Source organism: Petaurus breviceps, unplaced genomic scaffold (assembly GCF_028583685.1).
Source record: "Petaurus breviceps papuanus isolate PSGF00001 unplaced genomic scaffold, PetGlider_PUasm1.0 218, whole genome shotgun sequence".
Taxonomy (NCBI): Eukaryota; Metazoa; Chordata; class Mammalia; order Diprotodontia; family Petauridae; genus Petaurus; species Petaurus breviceps.
In genome coordinates this window covers 1,595,766-1,609,184 of record NW_027185872.1, presented here as the reverse complement: position 1 = coordinate 1,609,184, position 13,419 = coordinate 1,595,766, and the positions used below count along the sequence as shown (strand labels likewise).

The 13,419-nt window shown below is 45.6% G+C and overlaps 1 protein-coding gene across 1 annotated transcript in view; it reads left to right on the top strand.

Annotated features, from left to right (window-relative positions):
• Positions 1 to 11,472, top strand: part of BZW2 (basic leucine zipper and W2 domains 2) — a 77,479-nt gene extending 66,007 nt beyond the window's left edge. Inside the window, exons 11-12 of the mRNA XM_069094433.1 lie at positions 9,996 to 10,118; positions 11,063 to 11,472. Of these exons, the coding sequence (XP_068950534.1) occupies positions 9,996 to 10,118; positions 11,063 to 11,091 (152 nt within the window). The 3' untranslated portion in view covers positions 11,092 to 11,472. The remainder of the gene's footprint in view (positions 1 to 9,995; positions 10,119 to 11,062) is intronic.
• Positions 11,473 to 13,419: the final 1,947 nt, after the last annotated feature.

The following is a 13,419-nucleotide window of genomic DNA, read 5'->3' as shown; positions in this document are numbered from 1 at the left end:
GGAGAGATCTCGAAGCCGTATACACCAACTCGTTGTGTGTGTGTGTGTAACAGAAATGGGAGAGAAGGAAGGAAGGGAGGGAGGGAGGGAGGGAGAGAGGGAGGGAGGAGAGAGGGAGGGAGGGAGGAAAAGAGGAAGATGGGAGAGAAGGAAGGAAGGAAAGAAGGAGAGAGAGAGAGGGAGGGAGAGAAAGAAACAAAGAAACAAAAAAAGAAAAAGGAAGAAGGAAAGAGCCGACAACGTGGTGAGTGGGTGGAGGGGTAACTGAGAGAAGTGTCCACGTGCCTCACGCACACAAGGTTGAAGGACCAATAAAGGCCCTGGTTCATTAAATGGACCCTCTCTGGGAGATGTACAGATTTCCACAGGCAGAGGATGAAGGGCATGGATGGGCTGTGAGCTGCTTATAACCACAAGAACAAGGGGATAGAGCCTGACAAGTGGCCAAGTTTCCTGACTGGTGATAGGTCCTGAGCAGTCTCTGTCTGTCTGTCTGTCTTTTTCTCTTTCTGTCTCTCCTCCCACCTCTTCCTCCCCCTCCCTTTCTCTTTCTCTCTCTGGAAATGACCAGAGGTAGGCAGCTGGATGGAGGCTTTAGACCTTGTTTATGGTCTACACTGTAAGCTCATTAAGGATAGAAGGATTGTTTCTGTCTTTGTATTGCCAGGGCCTGGTATGCAGTAGACACTTAATAAGTGACTTGATGGATTGGTTATGAATGAACTGTATCTTTGGGTGAATACTGCGTAACTGCCACATGGGAGCTCAGCCCAAGGAAAGGCTGGCGGTGTAGACCCTACCACCAATGTGTCTCTGACTGCTGATACTGGAGCCTGGCACAGGGTTCATGGCTTCTGCAATCCCACAACACAGCTCTCCTGATTTTTACCTGACAGCTGAAAATTACTATCATTTTCTAACCCATTTTGTAAATAAGGGATCTATTTTGCCACCCAAAGCAATTACAGTCTGGTTTGGGGGGAGAAATAATGACTCTGTTCCATGGCATCTTGAGAGAACATGGTGTTCTTTGTCACGATCTCGTTCTATGCTCCTATTAAGAGAATCAGCCCCACCTCATCCTGAGCTTTGGGCAGCATCCGTTCTTCCCCCCAGGTATTTAGATTTTTTTTTATTTTTTATCCTTTTTTTTTAGATTATTTATCCTTTACCTGCCTGGTTTTCTTTCTTTGGGATTTTGCTAGGGTTAGAAAGGCCTTTCTTGAACTCAGTTGGGGAATTCCCTACTTAACTGACTGAATGCTGGATTATTCTGGTGCATATTAGGAGACACTGAAGAATTACTAGCAAACACTTCTGAAGCCTGCAAGCGTGGGCCCCAGCACTGCCCTGTCTGGACAGCTCCCAAGGCTCTTCTATAAATGTAGAGTTCTCATTCTGGAGCTGTCAGGGCCCCTCAGCCCCATGGAGTCAGAGGCCCAGGGAGCTACGTGACTTGGCCAGGATCACACAGGTCGAAAGCTTCTGAAGCATCTGAACCCATTTCTTCTGACTGCCAAGCCAGGAGTCTTCCCATTGTGCCTGACAGCAATTTGGGTGCTTTCTGGAGGAAACATTTGTATTATCTCTTCCTAAGAGTTACCAAGGAATATTAAGGGAGTGTTTTAGAGAGCTCATTAGATGGTTCTATGGGGCTCTCACTGTAGAGACCCCTTTGTCATGGAATGATTGGGATAAAGCCGAACAATAACTCTGAGGGGCCAGAACACACAGTTGGTTGTTGGGCGGCCATCCTGGCTGGAGGTGTGGGGAGAGAAGAGGAGTTAAAGGGAGAGACTGTGGTATAAAACCAAAAGGTGATAATAAAATTTAACATGAAGAAATAGAAACTGAGGCTGCCACACACTAGGTAAGCACAAGGCCCTGGAAACTGGGGCAATTCTTGACCCTTTGCTCATTCTAAAGAAAGTGTGTGTTGCTTAAACTTTCAAGTTTCTATTGTCTTGGGTTGTTCCATCTGGCTTGGGCACATTTTATAAGCGACAGTCCCCTATAGGAACCACCCAGGTTCCACAACAATTCTTGTTCACTGCTTAAAATGTGATTCTAGGGGCGGCCAGGTAGCACAGCGAGTAAAAGCACCAGCCCCAGAGTGGGGATGACCTGGGATTGAATCCAGGCTCAGACACTTAGCACCCACCCAGAAACACCTGGCCGTGTAACCTTGAGCAAGTTACTTCACCCCAATTGCTTTAAAAAAATGTGATTCTAATCAGCTGTAATAAAAAAAACCAAATAACCAAATCCTTTCCAATGTTCCCAGTGACTAAAATCAACCCAGAGATGAGATTAGTGATTCTTCTTTGTCAGGCTGAATTACTGAACTGTAAGACTTCTGAGTGACAGAAGATAAAAATCTTTTCTTGAAATAATAGGGTTGTGTGAAGGAATGAATTCTAATAATGCTTCTTAGAGCTGAAAGAAAAGATGGTGATTGTTCTTTGGATAAAGAAGGCAAGCTTCCTATGCTACCTGTCCCCTGATTTTAGATTTATTTTACTTTGAAGAAATAAATTTAGAAATAGAGAGTCATTGTATTATGCCCATGCTCTCATACATAACTTGTTTTTTTACATTCTCAGGTGTAAATTTCTATATTTTCTCCCAAATTAATCAATGGGTCAGTTCAAGACTATTGGTTTAGGCTGCATTTTCTAACTCTGTTATTCCCATCCTTCTGGAAGATGAAAAAAAATCTTAGTTTTGTAAAATCTGGACCCCCATGTAGAAGCTTCTAGAAGAGTTCCTATATTATGCTTTGCATAATCCATCAATATGCAAGCATTTGTCAAGTTCCTTCCATGTGCCAGGTCCTGTGCTAAGTGCTGGGGATCCAAAGAAAGCAACCCCCCCCCAATATTTGCCTTTAAGGATCATGATGGGAGATACATCCTGTAAAAAAAAAATACAGGGGCCGCTAGGTGGCACAGTGAATAGAGCCCTGACCCTGGAGTCAGGAGGACCTGAGTTCAAATCTGGCCTCAGACACTTAACACTTGCTAGCCTTGTGACCTTGGGCAAGTCACTTAACCCCAATTGCCCTGCCTTCCCCCTCCAAAAAGCAACAAAAAACAATTCCAAAAAACCCAAATAGATTATTGTTGGTGTATGGTGGTACTTTGTGAGTCCAGCCATGATCCAGATTTTATACATAAAAATATGTTTTATACATGGTACCTTTTAGCAAAATGTAGTTTCCCTGTTTTGTTTTGCTTTTCAGCTTTTTTTTGATCATTTCCGACTTTTTGTGACCCCATTTGGGGTTTCTTGGCAAGGATATTGTAGCGCATTGTCATTTCCTTCTCCAGCTCACTTTTCAGATGAGGAAACTGAGGTCAACAGGATTAAGTGACTTGCCCAGGGTCACACAGCTAGTAAGCATCTAAGGTCAGATTTGAACTGGAAACATGAGTCTTCCTGATTCCAGGCCTGGAGCTCTGTGCACTATGGCGCGCCCAGCGGCCCTGGTATCCCCGTTTACCTCTTATGTCTTTGTCTGAGATCTCCATGGCCACCTGTGCCTTTTCTTTTTTTAACTTCAGATGAAGCAGAGCAGATCTGGTTTCAGCCCCTTATTTTAACTCTGTGTATGTCTCTCTGTCTCGGCTCTGTTTCTTGTAAACTTTGTATGGTTGGATTCTGCTTTCTAATCCATTTTGCTATCCACTTCCATTTTCTAAATGAATGAATTCCGTTCCTATTCATAGTCTTGATTGTTCAGTTTGCTTTTCCCTCCATCCTGTTCTCTTCTACTTTTCCTCTTTTTTTGCTTTCTACATCCCCCCCTTTTGTGAGGGGCAATTAGGGTTAAGTGATTTGCCCAAGGTCACACATCTAGTAAATGTTAAGTGTCTGAGGTCAGATTTGAACTCAGGTCCTCCTAACTTCAGGGCCAGTGCTCTATTCACTGCACCACCTAGCTGCCCCTACCCCCTCTTCTTAAAGGGAAAGATGGTGGTGTAAGATAGTTCAGCATCCATACTCTAGATCTGTAATAATCTGTTTCTATTCCTCTACAATCTTTTCTATTTTCCTCACACAGAGCCCAATAAGAGATTGCTGTTCTTTACTTTCTTTTCCAAAATCCCCCCTCCTTACTTAGAGGTGTGTGTGTGTGTATGTATATGTGTGTGTATGTATATGTGTGTGTGTGTGTGTAAAACTAATTCCTCCCTTCATCTACCCTCTTTCTTATTCCTGACCTTTCTCTCCTTTCCCTCCTGTTTCCACATTCTCTACTCAGCTGTCTGTCTGTTCTCATCTTTGACCAGTTTTGGTGAGAGTGAGGTTCAAGTATGAAAAATTCCTCCATCTTCCCCCTCATTTGTACCTTTGGGCGCCCCAATTATGTGCAATAATTTTCTCCATGCTTTCTCCCCATCTCTCTCCTACACCCACATTGTATTCCCCTTGCTCTTTCCTTCTTGTTTTAAAATCACCCCAACCTAAGAGAACCAGGCCCACTGTCTAATTAGACTTCCTCTGTGACCCCAGATGACCTTTATGAAAGTTCTGAGAAACTACATGGATCACCTTCCCATATTAGAGCTTAAACAGTTTGTCCTTATTTAATCCCTTAGGATTGCTTTCTCATGTTTACCTTTTTATATTTCTCTTGACTACTATGTTTGAATTTCACAATTTCTGCTCAGCTCTTTTCATCAGGAATAGATTTCCTCTATTTCATTGACTGTCCATTTCCCCCCTCTAAAATTATATCCTGTTCTTTTGCGTAAATTATTCTTGCTTGTAAGCCTCAATCTTTTGCCTTCTAGAATATGGTATTCCGAGTTCTCTTCTTCTTTAAGTGGTGACTGCTAAATCTTGTGTGATCCAGACTGTGGCTGCTTAATACTCTAATTCTTTCTTTCTGGTTTCTTACATTATTTTCTTTGACCTAGAAGCTTTGTATTTTTGCTCTTTTACTTCTGGGGGTTTTCATATTGGAATTTCTTTTAGGAGGGGACTAGTAGATTGTTTCTTTTTCTGCTTTGCCCTTTGGTTCTAAGAAATCTGGGCAGTTTTCTTTTATGATTTTTAAAAATTTGATATAAAAGATTTTTTTTCTTGGTCATACTTTTAGGTAGACCAATGATTCTTCCTCCTTGATCTGTTTTCTGGGTCAGTTCGTGCTGAGATACCTTACATTTTCTTCATTTTTTTCTAGTTTTTTTCACCATTAAAAATATTTCTTGCTACTTCATGGCATCATTAGCTCCTATTTAGTCAATTCTAATTTTCAGGGAGTTATTTTCTTGTGTAAAGTTTTATACTTCTTGTTAGCTCTCTTTCCAAATCTTTTTTCTGTCACTGATTTATTTTTTCCTGTACTGTTTTCATTTGGTTTTTGAAACCATTTTAACTTTTTAATTTTTTTAAACTCTTGTTTCATTTCTTCCTGGAATTCTAGTGGGACTTTTGCTCAATCTGTGTTTTGTTTGGAGACTTTGCTTTTACATGTTTTGGAGTAATTTCTCTTGTTCTGAATTTTTGGCCTGAGCATCCCTGTCACCCTATCTCTTTGTGGTGGGATTTGTGGTTTGTTTTCTCATTCTTCCAGACTATGACTTGACTTTAAACAGTATGTTAGGGCTGGACTCTGTTCATTTCCTACAAGAATGTTTGGGTTGAGCTTTTGTGCTCTTGGATCTTTTTGCTGATTTCTTTGCTATTAAGTGTTGTGTTATTCTAGGTCCTCAGGGCTAGCTCTGGCTAAGGACCTGAGAACTTTAAGTGTTCCCAAAGTGACCTGATCCTAGACACTGTCTCATCAGTCACTTGTTTCAGTTCCTGCTGTAGGTTTAGGTCTGAACAACATTTTTGTTGGCTTGCTCCTGGTTGGAAATTCCAGTACACCATTGCTGGACTCAGCTACTAGAAAGTTCTGTTGGATCAGTGACAGACTTGTAGCCTTCCCTTTGGTCTGAAATTCTTTCTCTTGTTCATAAGCACTTTTCAGGTTATAGCTAGAGTTGGAGAAAGAAGGAAGAAAGGATGGAAACAAGAACTGACTAAGCCTTGCTATATGCCAGGCACTGTCCTGTGTGCTAGGAAATAGAGCAAGAAGAAAGGAAGTCCTTGCCCTCAAGGAACTTACATTCTGAGACAAGAGGAAGGAGGAAGTAGAAGACTGTGTGAGGGAGGGATGGCAGTAACTAGCACAGGGACATCATTTTGATGACTTTGTATCAGCAATGCCATATTCACCATGCCTATGGAGATTATAGATATGCTAATATAATTATCCATCACAAAATACATCATGCTTGCCATATGGGGGAATAAGCTAGAAAATTTATTAAGATACCAAAAGACTGAGTCCCAAAACCAGAAAGTGAAAGCCATCAGAGTAGTTATGACATTGGCACAGGTAGATAAAGTAGAAAGCACCCACATTCTCAAGCCTTTAAAACAGAACAGGCTACCTCAGGCAAAGGTCCTCCTCTCCCCACTCACAGCAACCACCCAGCGTCCAGGAAGCGCGCTCCCAGCAGCTCCGGCCCCTGGCAGTCCTCAGCAGGAGTCCTTAGCAGAAATTCTGGCTAACTCAAAAAGGGCTTCATGCTGCCGCTGCCTCTGCTGCTGCTGCTGCTGCCGCCGCCGCCATCACCACCACTGCTAGCCACCACAGGAACTCTAGCTTGGCTTCCGCTTCCTCTTGCTCTGCCCCTTCCTGCTATGTCAGCAAGTACAATGGGGCATGGAAGATCTTTAAATCCCATAACCCTTACAAGCCAAAGCAGGGCTGGTAGGGGAACGTGGGACAGTCTGCTCCCCTCCACAAAATGGAGGTTCTAGAAGGAATTCACCAGTAGGAGAAGGAGGTGCCTTAAAGAGGGATATCCCAGGGTAAGAAGACTTCAGAGGTTTATTTCTGTATATCCCAGAAAGGACAGGGAGGTGGTGCAGGGAATAGAGTGCCAGGTCTGGAGTCAGGAGGACCTAAGTTCCAATCCAGACTCAGACACTTACTAGCTGTGTGACCCTGGGCAAGTTACAACAACAATATGTTCCAGGCTATGGAGCAAGTAGGAGCTGAGAGGAGCCTAGATGAGACAGCCTATCTTTGTAGTCCAGAAAGCAGGAATGGGGCCAGGAGGGACATGAAAACCTGCTGGAGGCTGGAAGCCCCTGATGAGCTCCTGGGGCCACAGCTACAGAGAGGCTCTTGCTTTGGAAGATTCTCCGGGTTTGGGCCTGCTGCCCCTGCTCACCCTGGATCACCACTCCTAAGCAATCTACCCTGGATCTTTTCCAGAACTAGGGTACGGAGTGAAGAGCCCAGCTACTGGCTGGCCCCTGTTCCCACATCCCACTGGGGTCTTGAACCTCTTCCTGCCCTAACCTCCACTCTCTTCCAGGTTCTGTGCACTGAATGCTCTGCCTGCGGTGCTTACCTGGCCAGGCCCATGAGCCCATGTCCACAGACCTCTCTGCCTGTGTCTGTGAGCTGGCCTGAGCTGACAATGGGACTCCCTGTGATTTTTGTCCTGGGTTTCCTACCACAGCTCAGCTGGGCGTGTTTTCTAGATCTCTGTGGAGGTGTATGGGGGGGGGTCCCCACTTCTCTTCTTGTTGCTGCTCTGCCATCTTGGCTCTCCCTTCTCCTTGCTGTCTCTAGGACCAAATACCAGCATTGTGACTTCCCCTAGTCCAGCTTGAGCCCACCCTTCTAGGCTCCTAGAATTGTCCTGTTGGCTGTTCCATTAATGGTTATTTAATTCTCACCTCAGTACTTTGGTATGGCTGTCCCCCCTGCCTGCCAGGCATATCTTCCTTCCCTCTGCCTCCTCATATCCGGAGGTTAGCTCAAAGTTTGCCTCTCACCCACTACTCCACAAACAAAAACCCACCTGAAATCTTTAATCAGCTCATGACCATTCCCTGGAGTATACCCGATAAGCCTTGACTATTCCCTCCTTCTTAAATAGTCTTATTCCCTAAGCTGAGCTTGGACATCCAGTTGGGGGGAGGCAGGTTCAGTATTGCCTAGCCCCCACTGTAATCCCAGTGGCACAGTGGACTACCCTCTAACTCTCAGAGCCAGTGACAGACCTGTTCCACCTCTGGGAAGGGTTTATGTCCAACCCAGGGAGGGACAGGCTTCTTTATCCTGGCTAAGGACTGGCCTGGCTCAGCTTAGGTAAGGTGAGGTGAACACCCTTTTCAGCTCCAGGGCAGTCCTTATATCTAAGGTAGGTGGAAAGGGCCCGCACCCAGAGTTACAAGGATATAACAGGCCCCCAAAGAGTGATAGAAGCATAATCAGGGATATATGAGTTCAAATCCTGCATCTGATGCTTACCAGTAATGCGGCCTTAGGCAAAATATTGAGCCTGGCTGACTTCAGGCATCTTCATTTAAAAAGGGGAGTCATTCGTGCCCTTAGCACCCTGCTTGCAGGGTTGTCGTGAGACTCAAATGAGACAGCCATTGGAAAGTCTGAGTGAACGTTATCTGTAGCTACCATAAGGCTCTGGGCTCGACATCAGGAAGGAAATAGGTTCAGATCTCACCTCAGGAACTTCCTCGCTCTGTAGCACTGGACAAGACTTACCTTCTCGGGGCCTCAGTTTCCCCGTCTGTCAAATGAAGGGATTGGACTCAGCCTCAAAGGTTCCTTCCAGGGCAGGGCTCTGCTTGCCTCCCCATCTCCATCTCAGGCCCCTTGCTCACTAGTTAAGGGAGGACCAAGCAGATGCTATGACCTCTGCTGTCCTTTCTGTTCACAAGGATGGGTGATTTAGAGCCAGGAGGGACCTCAGGAGTCACCAAGCTCAGCCTCAAACATTTTACAGAGGGGACACTGATGCCCAGATTTGCCTAACTTGAACTCAAGTTCTTAGACTCTGAATCCAATCTACTATGTATACTATGCTAGACTAAAGCCCCCACCACTAGGAGATGTGGGGGAAGTGGAGTGTCCTGGTCAATTGTACCTTCTGGCCAGAGACATACGAACATGGATAAGATAAGGCATTTATTAAGTGCTTACTATGTGTAAGACACTACTATGTTCTAAGAATATCGATACAAGCACAAAGAATATAGTCCCTGCCCTCAAGGATCTTGCATTCTAATGGGGAAAAACAGCACATAAATGGGTCCTGAAAAGGGGGTCGAGGGGAGGAGGCAGGGAAGTCATCCAGGGAGGCAAGGGCTGGGCCAGGTTGGACATGAGCATGGCCAGCTTGGGCATGTCTTCAAATGGTAAAACTCACCCATTGGAGGAGGAAGCCACGGAGGTGGGATGGCCCAGGAAATCATGGAGGAGCTGGCTTTGAGTTGACACAAGATTAGCCTGAAAATCATTTGGCCTTCAGACCCTTATTGCAGTCTTTCTAGAACATGCAAGTCTCCTCTCTGCCTTAGGAAATATAGCACAGCCAATAAAACAGACCATTTCTTTGATGCTTCTCGTTGTTGAGAATTGCTGCTGTGACTGGCTGGTTAGAGATGGAAGAAGTCTAAGACACAAGGAGACAGCCGGCTGCGTTTGGGGAACACACTTTGGATGAGGGGTTCGGGAGTCGGGCCTCTGGCCCCTCAGACAAGTCCCACCATCTGTACCTGTTTCCTTATCTTAAAAGTGAATGATATGGACTCGGTGACCTCACCCCCTTCCCAGCACTGTGGTACCATGGAAAGAGGGCTGGGAATCAGGGAGGGGAATACTTGGATCTTGCCTCTGCCACTGACCAGAGATGACTGTGGGTGGGTCATGACCTCAGTTTGGTCACCTATAAAATGGGGACAATAATACCTTCACTATCTGCCTTCCAGGCTTGCTCTGAGGTTGGAATGAGCTATGGATTGGAAATTTGCCTACTTCAAACCTTGTATGTCTGATGTTCTCATTATTTCTGTGGTTTTGTGCAGGAGGCACTGGGGGATCTTGGCCTTACTTCTGTTGGTTTAGGGAGCTTATAAATTGTTAAAATGGAGCATCCCTTGGTTCTCTCTGTCCTTTGCAGCTGATGTCCTAAGTGAGGAAGCCATCTTGAAGTGGTACAAGGAAGCCCATGTGGCCAAAGGCAAGAGTGTCTTTCTGGACCAGATGAAGAAGTTTGTGGAGTGGCTGCAGAATGCAGAGGAAGGTAGGGCCACATTCAGCAGACCCTGGTGGCACAGGGCCTGCAGGCAGGGCCGGGGCCTTGGCTGGGGCACATTGGGTGGCCTGCTTGGCTGGTTGGTTGGTTTTTCACCTGTCAGAAGGTTTCCTTTGATATCAGACTTGCTGTTTTCTTGGCCCTGCCTTCCCTACCCAGGGTATAACGTGCCCTAATGGAAAAGAATAAGGATACCCATAGAAAATCCTAGCCAGCAAGGGCTCAAGGAAAAATAATGTAGATATGTATGTATATATGTATATGTGTGTGTCTAGAGTAGATATGTAGATATATACACATTTAATTTATGTAGAAGGAGATATATCTTTATATCTACACACACAGAGGCATATCTACACGTGCTCACACACACATACACATGATAGGCCCGTTCTCTCTACACGTATGAATGAGTCTATACAGATTCACAGCCTTGGTTGGCAGCAGACTTTAGCTGCCCTGACGAATTTTGTTGAAGATGGTGTTTACAGTATTAGGGGGTAGGGGACACTAGGTGTCAGGGCAATCAACAAAATAAATAATAAATGCAATTTTAAAACCAAAATAAAGCAATTCAGATTTGTCTTGGATAACGTGCAAGAACCTCAACTAAAAGCCTTTCTTAGGATAAAAGGCTCTTTCCGAATGGCACGCACAATGGCATTCCTACACTGAGTAGGCACTTGCTGCATACGAGCCATCAGACACAGCACTGTGGCCGCCTCTCAGCTCGGCCCACCGCCTCCCTGCGGCAGTGGGCAGCCCTCCAGGGAGCCTCTCCTGCCCGGGAGACGCAGAAAAGATGTGTGCAGACTTGTGTTTTTGTGAGAAGTATGGAGTCTGGGCTGTTCCTTTCCTTCCTTTCATGACCAGGGCAATGTTTGAAGGATCCTGGAAACGTCCTGTTCTCCTGTCTTTTTCTTCTCCCTCAGAGTCTGAATCAGAAGGTGAAGAGAATTAGAAGTCCGGCTAAGCCCGCCCTGCAGGCCCCACCAAGGTGACTCCTTCAGGAAGCAAGGCCTGGCTCCCACAAGTCAGCAAACTCTTTGAGGCTGCCCTTGTGTAGAGGGGAAGCGCCTACCTTGTGGGCCGGCCCAGGTCTGAAACTCCTGGGAGCCCTGCCTGCCTCCCTCTGGTCTCCCTCAGACAAAGCCATGAAGCAGGGCACAGGAGAGCCAGGAGCCAAGGGTCCTGCTGCTTCCTTGTCTGTAGCCGCCCTTTCAGCTGCCCAGCCAGGGGCTAGCACAGGCCTGTCTTGCTAGTTCTGTATATGCTTGTGTATGTGATTGGACAAAACCACTTTTTTAAATAATAAATAAATAAACGGCTTTTTTAAAAACCAGAGGACTGGAGCTTATGTTCCTCCTCCGACCTGGGAGGCTTTGTCTTCAGGAAACAGATTTCCTAAATGGGTAACTTCTCTCTCACTAGCCAACATCTATAGAAAGTTTTAAGGTTTGCAAAGTGCCCTCCAGATGTTACCGCATGTGCTAGTGTTATCTTTGTTTGACAGGTGAGGAAACAAAGTCTAAGTGTTTAAGTGACCACAGCTGGTAAGTGTCAGAAGCAGGATCTGAACTGAACGGCTTTCTGTCTACTTCTCTATCCCTATGAAATGCTAAGAGTTCCATTTATATCAACAACCTAGAAAAAGCTTCTTGTGTTCTTTTTCTTTTCAGGTTCAGTAATACCTCATTTGGTAACTGGGAATAATCCAGAAGGATCTGCTCAAATGAGCTTGATTGATTTAAAAGTCCTCCTGGTGAGGCTTGAAATGGTTTCCTTACAAACAGAAGGGGCCCTAAGTCGCTAAAGCTTCTGGGAAGAACCATGTCTTCTTTAGAGATCCAGGCCCCTTGCCAGGCAGCCAGTACAAGCCCTGCCAGGCCAAAGGAGTGATATGTGTTAGTGTGAGGTCCTTATAGATAGAAGCCACCGAAGCCCAGCCCCAAAGGTGCCTATTGGGAACGGTCCCATCGTGCCAAGTTTTATTCTCCCCTCCCCCTGCCAATTTACAAGAGGAAATAGAAAATATTGGTTTTCCTTCTAGGTAATTTCCTTTTTGAAAGGCCACTGTTCTTCACAGAAATTCCTGAAGCACTAGTACCCTTGGTAATTTAGTAAAGGTCCATACTAAGTTTCTGGTGGAAAAAAGGAAAACAAAGAAAGAGAGCATTGGGTTTTCTTGGTGATGACTCATTGGTGTCCTTCTCTAGAAGGCCAGCATAGACTCTGGCTTGGCCAGAGGGAAGAGGAAAGATCTAGCTGGAAATCACCCTGAGGGATTTAGTTCTGGAGTTAATCCTGCATTCCTGCTTCAATATGTCTCTACTCCCCCTATGCCCACCTCACTAATACATGACATTATTTTTGCTGAAACATCATCCTGCATCAAGAGATCACGCCCAGATGATATCCAGCAAGGTCAGAGGGGTCTTGTGAGAAGGGGGGGATGGCCAAGGGCTCAGCCCCCCATCCTCATCACCTCTGGAACCTTGGCTCTGAAGTGGGGGCTTGGCCCCCAGTCTTCTGCCCCTCCTCCATTCTGCTCCAAGTCCATCTGCCCCCCTTTTCAGTGCCTCTTCTTCAATCAGAATGTGATGTCCATAAGCAAGGACTATCTTACTGGAAGGTACCAGAACGTATTCCAGTTACTGGAACACAAGGGTGTTTAATGCATTCTAGAACATCATAATTAGCACAAGGTCTGCTCAGAACACACTGAGTGAGACTTGAGTCAAAATGCCCTGAATCTGAATCCTGCCTCAGATACTAGCTTCGTGACCCTGGATGAGTCACTTGAGCTCTGTCTCATTTTCCATCTGTCAAACGAGGGGTTGGACTCCATGGCCTTGATCCAGCTAAAATCTATGAAAAGTAGGTCTGTCCAAAGGTGGAGTGGGGGCCTGAGGGAGGTGTCCCTTGATGGGTTTGTTTTAGAGGGGATTCTCATTGAAATCCAGTTTGAATTAGGTTACTGAAGTCCTTTTGTGCTGTGACATCCTGTGATTCTGCTTTGACTCCAGAGTTCCAGAGATGGAACCATGTACTGTGTGGGAAGACATGAATGTAGGATTCATTTCAGGGTTCCCCTTCAGAGCCCCCGTCAATCAGAGCTCATTCAATTAACAAGCATTTGTTAAACACTCATTACAAGAGAGGCTGGGCACGAAGGACTGAGTCAGGCCTGTGCTGGTAGCTGATTGCCTTAACTTGGGCAATTTACATTCCCACTTGGGAATCCACCAAATGCCTGGGCCCCTGAGATGCCAACCCTGGGAGCAATGGG